At 45.6% G+C, this 8,586-nt stretch overlaps 2 protein-coding genes across 4 annotated transcripts; one reads left to right on the top strand and one right to left on the bottom strand.

The window, feature by feature from the left end:
- Window positions 1-211: 211 nt before the first annotated feature.
- On the top strand, window positions 212-3,794 carry LOC123149887 (transmembrane protein 53). Of its 2 annotated transcripts, XM_044569660.1 has the most exons (6): window positions 212-492; window positions 1,038-1,127; window positions 1,410-2,165; window positions 2,259-2,364; window positions 2,631-2,827; window positions 3,310-3,794. In XM_044569660.1, exons 3-6 carry the CDS (start codon window positions 1,516-1,518, stop codon window positions 3,596-3,598), a joined length of 1,242 nt encoding a protein of 413 aa, XP_044425595.1. In that variant the 5' UTR covers window positions 212-492; window positions 1,038-1,127; window positions 1,410-1,515; the 3' UTR covers window positions 3,599-3,794. The 2 variants fall into 2 exon arrangements, with proteins under 2 accessions (XP_044425595.1, XP_044425596.1); XM_044569661.1 differs by lacking the exon at window positions 212-492 and having other exon boundaries at window positions 885-1,127.
- A 321-nt stretch (window positions 3,795-4,115) lies between these two features.
- On the bottom strand, window positions 4,116-7,600 carry LOC123149885 (putative disease resistance protein At1g50180). Of its 2 annotated transcripts, XM_044569659.1 has the most exons (3): window positions 5,937-7,600; window positions 4,793-5,814; window positions 4,116-4,506 (listed from the first exon to the last, which is right to left on the bottom strand). In XM_044569659.1, exons 1-3 carry the CDS (start codon window positions 7,504-7,506, stop codon window positions 4,492-4,494), a joined length of 2,607 nt encoding a protein of 868 aa, XP_044425594.1. In that variant the 5' UTR covers window positions 7,507-7,600; the 3' UTR covers window positions 4,116-4,491. The 2 variants fall into 2 exon arrangements, with proteins under 2 accessions (XP_044425594.1, XP_044425593.1); XM_044569658.1 differs by lacking the exon at window positions 4,116-4,506 and having other exon boundaries at window positions 4,721-5,814.
- Between the last annotated feature and the right edge of the window lie 986 nt (window positions 7,601-8,586).

Consider the following 8,586-nt stretch of genomic DNA (forward strand, 5'->3'; position numbering starts at 1 on the left):
ATTGAAAGAGAAAAAGAAAAGGAAATTAGCCATACCGAGGGACGGACGAACGGACGGATGGATAGAGAGATAGGCCGGTGCACGGTTTGGGTCCAGGAAGGAAGGAAGGCGGATGGCATATTCCGTGGGATATTTTTTTTTTTTTTGAGAAACCGTGGGATATTTGTTTGGGAGAGGAAAGAAAGACGGACCCCCATTCGATGCCATTCAACTTGGAAGGAACGCGCAGCCCAGAGTCAGAGGAGGGGGCAGAGGTCCGGGCAGCAGCCAGCCGGGCAGCGACGGCGCCGTCGCCCTCCCTCCCTCCCTCGATTCCCTTCAAACTTGGCCGCCGCCGCCCCCAAATCCCTTCGCTTCGCTTCAAACTCGGCCGCCTATTTTTATCTCCTCGCCTTCCCTTCCCAGATTGCTCGCTGGCTCCCTCTATATCCCACAAGAAGAAGGCAGCCAGATTCATCCCCTTCCTTCCTTGCCTCCACCGCTCCCTCCCTGGTACGTTCCTCCTCCTCCCCCCATCACCGCATCCTTGTGCTTTGGTTTGGGTTGGGTCCCATCTCCTCGCCGGAATCGGCCGAATCTCCTCCCTCTCGGTGTTTTCCATGGTTTCGATTTGGTTCCCGCCGCCGCTCGAATCCCCCGCTTCCACTTCCCGGAAGAAAGAAATCTGGCTTCTTCTTCTTGTTCCTCCAGCTTTCCTGGAAAAAGATGGAGATTTCCCCTCCCCTGTTCCAGCAATCCAGCAATGGCGGAGCAAGCAAAAGCCAAAGCGTGTTTCTTTCTTTCCCGCAATCCCTCCAAGCAACGTTGACGCCAGCGCGGGCCGCGTACGCACGCAAATCCACCCATCCATCGCTGTCACCGTCCTCTTCATCAACCAACATAAAAAAGATTGTTTTCCTCTTCTGCGAACCCCACCTCCTCCTTGTGGCTGTGGATGCCACGAGGCAGACCAGTCAGATTACACCTTTTATTTCACGATTTCCTCACTCAGATACACCTGTAATTGTTTTTCTCTTTTCAAAATTATTTGGCTGCAGGAGCAAGGAAGCAGGCGGGCAGGCACCGGCTGCCGTCCACGCCCACAATTCCGCCGCCCCCAACTTCTCCGGCCACGCAGGACCAACGAGGTAAGCGGCAACAAACAAATTCCCAATCTTTTTCTTTCTTACTGTATTATACATCATGTGTCTTTGTGTTGACCCTGACAAAGACGTTAGGACACCACACACGGTCCGGGTTTGTTGGGGCACACAAATCTCGTGGCACACATGTTTCCTCCCTATTTCCAGCGCTGCTTGAATCCACTTCAATTCAACTTGATTTATGCCAACCGCCTGTCTGCGTGACAGGACCGACACCCAAATCTCATTCTCTGTCATTGCTTTTCTTCTTCTTATATGATGACTCAGGGCAGCAGGGGAAGGAAGGACAAGTAGATAACAGACACCAGCTCCCCCTCCTCCTACTCATTGGCAGAATCTGATTGATTGATTGCTGAGAGGCACCAAAAGGGATATGGCATCCTTCCACCGGCCCCTCTCCGCCATGGCGGTGGCCGCCTTCGCCGCCGTCTCCTCCATCGAGCTGCCCGACAAATTCTCCCACCACCACAGGCTCCCCGAAGACGTACTCTCGCTCCCTGCCAACAAACCAGAGGCCACCACAGCTCCTTCAGCCCCGCCGCTGTCCGGTCTGCAGTTCTTCCCACGGAACCTCCAGGCCTTCTACCCGGCTAAGGCGCCCGTCGCGTCCCTGCCGGTCATCCAGACCGTCTACCAGTACGCCAAGTTCGCCAAGACCTCACCGGAACAAGAGGCGGCGTTACCGGCCATCCCTTCCTCCTCCTCGGATGTTCTGTACCGCTGGCACCTGCCGGACCCGAGGGCGTGCGGCGGCTCGCCTGACAGGTCCCAGACGGTGGTGGTTTTGCTCGGCTGGCTGGGCTCGAAGCAGAAGCATCTGAAGAGATATGCCGATTGGTACACCTCCAGGGGGTTCCACGCCGTCACCTTCACCCTCCCCATGTCCGACATTGTCAGCTACAATGTCGGAGGGAAGGCTGAGAAGAATGTGGAGATGCTCTCGGAACATCTTGGTGATTGGGTCAGGGAGGAGGATGGGAAGAAGATTGTTTTCCACACTTTCAGTAACACTGGCTGGCTTTGGTATGTGCACTTTGTTTGGATTTCTTGCATCAAGAATTTACTGAAACCTTGGGATTTTGAGCTTACTACTGCTTTGTGCTGCTCCTTGTGTAGCTATGGTGTGATACTGGAGAACCTGCAGCGGCAGGATCCTTCAGCAGTGGAGAAAATCAAGGGTTCCATAATCGATTCAGCGCCTGTTGCTGTCCCGGACTCTCAAGTAAAAACTCTAGCTAACCTCACGTGAATGGTATTATGTGGTTACTGGAAATCCTATAAAAAGAATCCTCTTTGTAAATTCTGGACATCCAAATTTTGTTGTTTATGCCGAACGAATGTGTCGTCAGTTGTGTTTTATCCTTCTTCATTTGCATATCTGTCATTTACTCTGTTCCTCAATTATTATTTTTGAACAACACGCAGGACAACGGTTTGTTCGAACATAAACATTGTTATTTAATTGTTGTTCTCTTTTTCTGAACTTAGGTGTGGGCTCTAGGTTTCTCAGCTGCTATCATGAAGAAACACAGTGTGGCGACGAAAGGAGCTGCACCAAATACAAGGTCTGACGTCGTAGTTGTGGAGTCTCAGAAAGATATCAGACCAGCAGCTACCGAGGCGGTTCTACTATCTGCATTGGAGAAGTTTTTTGATCTTGTTCTGAACTATCCGGCCGTAAATAGGTATGCAGCTCATCCACATATGCAGGAGTAGGAGTTCTGCATTTTCAGCCTTTTGGACAATATCCAAATTCTCTAAGCTTTTTCAGTAGATCCGTTTTTAAATGTGAGGCATGGCATCTTACTCATAGAAGAGTTCATTGTTTGTTTGATGAGTCATCAGTGTTCCTGTCATCATCGATTATATCTTGCCAAATGCCATGGCTCATGTTGTAACAGAGCTTTGATAACAAAAGACCTGTTACAGAGGGTGTACGAATGCCATAGCATCTGTTGCACATTCAGTAAAAACCATGCATGTGATTCACCAGTACTTCTGTTTCCCAAAATGGCATGCCTAATGTTAAACCTGACATTTGATCACAAATAATAAGGAATTACCTATTATAGAAATAGTGTAATGATGTCATATATCATGTCCTAAATGCAGCATTACATGACTACATGGTTCAGTTAATCAACATTTCATATATTTTTACTTACAGGAGGCTGTCTGGTGTTATGGAGCTTCTGTCCTCAAACCAACCAAACTGCCCTCAGCTGTACATATACAGCTCTGCCGACCGGGTCATCCCGGCAAAGTCAGTGGAGTCATTTGTGGAGAGGCAACGAAAAGCAGGGTGTGAGGTGAGGTCGTGTGACTTTGTGTCGTCCCCTCACGTTGACCATTACCGCAGCAATCCGGGGCTCTACACCTCTCAGCTGACCAACTTCTTGGAGGACTGTGTGCTGGCCCGCCGTGATGATTTGTCGTCACCGTCACCGTCTGCATAGGGTGTTTCTGCATGAATACCACCATATTTTTTCCTGGTGATCCATTGAAATGTACCAGGATTATACATCGGCTAATTATACATCTGACCCAATTTACTCGTTCCTTGTTGGTTCGCTTGTGGGTTTATGTTAGGAGGCACAACTGTAAAAAAACGTGAGAAGAAAAGCAAAACAAAATTGTGGTTGGCTTGCTGTTGGTTCCAGTGCACAGACGGTTTATTTGTGTGGATGGGAGATGTGCTGGTTTCTTTGTGCATACTCTGACGACTGGTTACTGTCTCTCTGTGTGGGGTTCGGGCTGTGATCATGCAAATTTCTTGTGGCTACTGAACAAAGCTATGTTCACATGACAAGAAGCTGTTTCTGATGTACCCAACATTCAGAATTCTTACTGTCAAAGGAAATATTCAGACGTCTGCTGTTGTGCTTGACCGAAGGTTTTAAAAGGATCGGATTAAGCAATCAGGGAGGTAATTTCCTGGTGGTTTGCAGCAGCAAGTGCAATGGATCAAATGATGCTGGTGTATACCAAATCTGATAAACAAAATTACATCTGATGCATGCACAGGTAATTTTGATGCACACAATAACAGTTAGCTATACAAACTTGAATCAAGAGAAGCCATTGTTCATTGATTGTGAAAAGAGAGAAAAACCAGGTAATATACAATAGTACAGCACAAATCAGGTAATACACAATACATGAACAGGCAAAGCCACAGTACATATATCAGAAAAAGAAACACACACACACTCATCACTCATTGCATCGCCTCGATGACGAAGCATTTTATTATTGTTCGAATACATCACACAACATGCAGTTGGAACTTGGAAGGATGTGCAGTGTTCATCGATCCATCCTGGAGAAATATTCTTTGATTTCGCCTGTCTCATAAAGATTCCACCTGTGCAAAAATCATTCATAAGAAATAACTTAGTTGAATGTTGATCTTGTGGTACTGCTAATTAACATCAATGAAGACTATAGCAAAAAAACATTAGCATTTATTTGCTGCAGTGCAGCATATATAGATTGATGCAAGTCATTATTTGAAGCTAATTTACTTTTTGTTTCATCAAAGAATAAAACTAATTAACTTGTGCACAGATAGACATATGCACGTCTACAGGTAGCAAATTAAATGCAAGGAGAGAGCAATTTGATTAAGCTTAAGCAATATAAGTATGTACCTGACATCCTTTCCGTTCGAGCTCCTTTAGTGTGTTGTCATCTTCGGAAATCTGGGGCATTCTGTACAACATCAGGTGATTGAGGGACGGAAGGTGTAGAAACCCCTCGGGGAGCTTGCGATTGCATTCCCGAAGCGTCAGGTCGGAAAGCTTTGGCATTGCTCCTACCTCGATCCTCCAATCATCAGTTGAAAAACCAACAAGTTTTAACTCTTGCAGCCGAGGAAACCCTTGGGCAGAGCAGAACATCGTTTGACCTTCGTACCCCGACAAGTCTAGCACCACAAGATAATGAAGCTTCTCCAGGATCGGCATCGGGTCTTGTTTAATGACATGGGCACAGAGACGAAGACGCTTGACACCCCGTGGGAGCTCAGCAGGCAACTTATCGAGCACACCAAAGTTGCTGAGAGAAATATCAACAAGGTGAGGCATGTGTGCAAGTATGTTAAACACCTCGGAGGGCATGGGGGACATCACCAAAAATAATGTCGTTAGTTGACCCATCTGGCCCAATAAAATCTCCATGTCATGGTAGCAGCATTCACTGCCAACATCTGAAACATCCCAAAACAAGGTCTGGAGCTCTTTATGTTGCTGCCGCACACTCCTTGCAGGCGGTGGTGGAGAAAACCCATCGGTGAGGTAAACATGCCTTAGAGTAGGGATCTCCCAGAGGGACTGTGGTACTTGTGAGTCCAGTTTTGTGTCTCTTAGATCAATAGTCTGCAAGTAAAGGAGCTGGCCTATTGAAGAAGGTAGCATTACACCTCCACAGCAATGCAACTTAAGGTATCTTAGGTGAATGCAGCCACCAATCACTGTGGAGAAATCTCTCAATGTTGAGCCTTCAATGTAAAGAACTCTTAGGAACCTCAACCTAGGAAGGGATACTGATTCAAGTTGAAAGCCAAACAGAGTTCTGACATTAGGTGCTCCAGGTAAGATCACATTACTCAAACTTTGAAAAGTAGAACGATAGGATGCCAAGTTAGCCGATGATAATTGTGCACCAGCTCGTCCTGTAATTGTTTTTAGAGTGGACGATATGTCAGGAAGAAGCTACCCATATATACAGACATATATTAAAATAGAAAATGAAACTATATAGTAATATATAAGAGATAAGAAACGAAGCCCTAACCAGTAGTTTTATCCACTCCATCAAGAAAGCCATCTTGTCTTGCTTCTTCCTTGCACCAGTCATGTAAGATATCATGAATCCTTATTATCGCAATCCTTCCACCTCCCATGCTTGTTTCAACAGCATGTACCAAGCTTCTCTCGACCAGCTCAGTTACATACTTATATGCTGTTTCTTCTAGTGTATGATTTGGTATGTGTGGAATGAAGCTTTCTGCTATCCATAATTGGGTAAGATCTGACACATATACCATGGAGTCCTCCGGAAAAGCAGCAATATAGAGGAAGCAAGATCTTAAATAATGATTTGGCAAGTCCCAATAACTGCGAGCTAGCATGTTTCGCATCATCTGCTCATTTTTGGTCGATGGCCAATCCAATAGTATATCAGACCATGTTTGTGCATTTAAATTCTTTGATAGGTAACCCCCCAATACTGCAAGTTCAAGTGGTAATCCACCACATTTCCTTGCAAGCTTTCTCCCAAGTTTTTCAAACTCATCCACATCATGTATGACAGACCTCTTGTATGATGGTAAGGCTTTGCTACTAAAAAGTTCCCAGCTTTTCTGCTCATCTAGCTTCTTCAAAGGATGAACATGGGTTGGCATTTGAACATGATTTGCAACATCTTCTTTTCGTGTGGTTATAAGTATTCTGCTACCATTTTCTGCATCTGGAAAGGCTCTAGTTGTTCTGTTTAATATTTCCCATGTATCTGTTTCCCACACATCATCAAGAACTACTAAGTACCTTTTTTGGGATAGAAAATCATGAATCATCTTTGCCACCTCATACTCTTGCATTTGATCAGCTGACCTAAATGTGCTTCCAGTGATTTGTTTCAGAATATCTTTTAGTAAATCAATTCCTTTGTACTTCTGAGACACCGTCACCCAAGAAACTATCTCAAAATGTTGTTTGGCACTAGTTGAAGTGTAGAATTTTCTAGCAAGTGTTGTTTTCCCCGCCCCACCCATGGCAACTAGGGAGACAACACTAAGACTGTCCCCTTTATCAAGTAGTTTCCCCACTATTTCCTGGTAATCATCCTCAAAACCAACCATGACAACATCTTCAAAGTTCTGGTGCATAGGCCCATACTCTTGTGGGAGTTCACCATCAACTTGAAGATTTTCTGTTGAGGTATTCCCCAAATCAACTATTTTAAGACGGTTTGCACTTTCAAATATATCAGAAATCTTCCTTTTGATGCGTTGGATCTCAACACCAACTTTGTGAAGGTTAGTCAAATCACTTGGTAGGCGAGCATACCTTGAAATGGTACCCATGAACCCCTTCTTCAATCTGTTTCTCTTCTGCATGTACTCAGCGGCTTCGATGGCATTGTCAGCATCATACGCCACTTCTCTGATCTGGCCGACCAAGACAGCAGTACTTTCATCTCCCCGCCTCCATTTGTTGTCGGCGTCTCTAAGGAAGCCTCGCAGCCGCTTGAGCTCGTCCTTCAGGAGCTCCACTTCCAGGGTGACACAACACAACATTGTGGTCTCCCGAACTGCAAGTGCGTTGACATTGCCGAGCACGATGCTAACGGCCGACTCGGCCATTAGTCGCGACCCTACTCGTTGTCTCCGGGTCTCTCTCTTCTTTATGATTGGATGGAAAAAAAACAGCAGGTGTGTGGTTTAGGAGGATAAAGTGTTTGGCTTTGGATTGTTTCTTGCTTCTTGATGGATGAGAGATGAGTGGGATGGAAGACAACAGGAACAGGGGTGGTTTAGGAGGGCATGGTTTTTGGCTTTGGATTGTTTCTTGTTTCGTGTTTGGTGACAGAGCAGAGCGGAGCAGGGTTTTGAATTTCGGCCGTAAAAAATGGATTTCGGCCGAATTTCGGCCATCTCGGCCTAGGGCGAAATCTATCTTCCGCCGAAATTGGTCAAATTTGAGAAATTTTGGTCAAATTTTAATCAAATTTCAGCCGAAATTTTTAAAAACGACCGAAATTCGGCCATCTCGGCCTAGGGCGAGAAAAATCACAAAACGAAAATCAAAACGCTGGAGCGGAGTATATGTAAATCCTGATGGAAGAAGGAATCCGAGAAAGGAGCACGGCAAGAATGTGGTGTGCTCCCGAGGAGAGGTTATCACTAATCAGTGCTTTCACTTTTAGAACATAATCTTTCACTTTTAGAGCACCGCGGGCAAGCTGATAAACTTTTTTTTAGCCGAATCTTGCTTTACTCTACCACGACGTACGGCAAGAATTAGCGTGCTAATTAAACCAACACTTGGAGCTGCTCTGCATGCCTTTCTTAAGATGGGGTTTTCGCATCAAATTACTAAGGGCAACTCCAACACGGTGACCCAAACGGGCGTCCATTTTGTCCGGTTTTTATCCGTTTGGGTTGGCCAGGCGGAGATGATTGTCTGTTTGCATCCGTGCGCCCAACAGGCTCGACGATGCATTTTAAGCCATGTGGACACGTCCAAATTCTCTATGCCTTTTCAATGAATCTGTTGGTCTAGCATCTGACTTGTAGAAGAGTTCATTGTTTGTAGGTGATTGCATCAGTTCTCTCGTTTTCATCGATCATGGTTTATGATGTAACTGACTTTTGATACCAAAAATATAAGAAATTATCTATATTACAGAAATAGTGCAAGAAAGCCACACAATCTGTGGTAAA

This window comes from Triticum aestivum, chromosome 7A (assembly GCF_018294505.1).
Source record: "Triticum aestivum cultivar Chinese Spring chromosome 7A, IWGSC CS RefSeq v2.1, whole genome shotgun sequence".
Taxonomy (NCBI): Eukaryota; Viridiplantae; Streptophyta; class Magnoliopsida; order Poales; family Poaceae; genus Triticum; species Triticum aestivum.

Excerpts from the sequence above, each read along its gene's own strand:
- LOC123149885 (XM_044569658.1), bottom strand. The coding sequence starts at position 7,506 with ATGGCCGAGTCGGCCGTTAGCATCGTGCTCGGCAATGTCAACGCACTT. Across the intron at positions 5,815-5,936 it reads TGGAGTGGATAAAACTACTG|GACGAGCTGGTGCACAATTA; the intron begins GTTAGGGCTTCG and ends AAACAATTACAG.
- LOC123149887 (XM_044569660.1), top strand. The coding sequence starts at position 1,516 with ATGGCATCCTTCCACCGGCCCCTCTCCGCCATGGCGGTGGCCGCCTTC. Across the intron at positions 2,166-2,258 it reads AGTAACACTGGCTGGCTTTG|CTATGGTGTGATACTGGAGA; the intron begins GTATGTGCACTT and ends CTCCTTGTGTAG. Across the intron at positions 2,828-3,309 it reads AACTATCCGGCCGTAAATAG|GAGGCTGTCTGGTGTTATGG; the intron begins GTATGCAGCTCA and ends TTTTACTTACAG.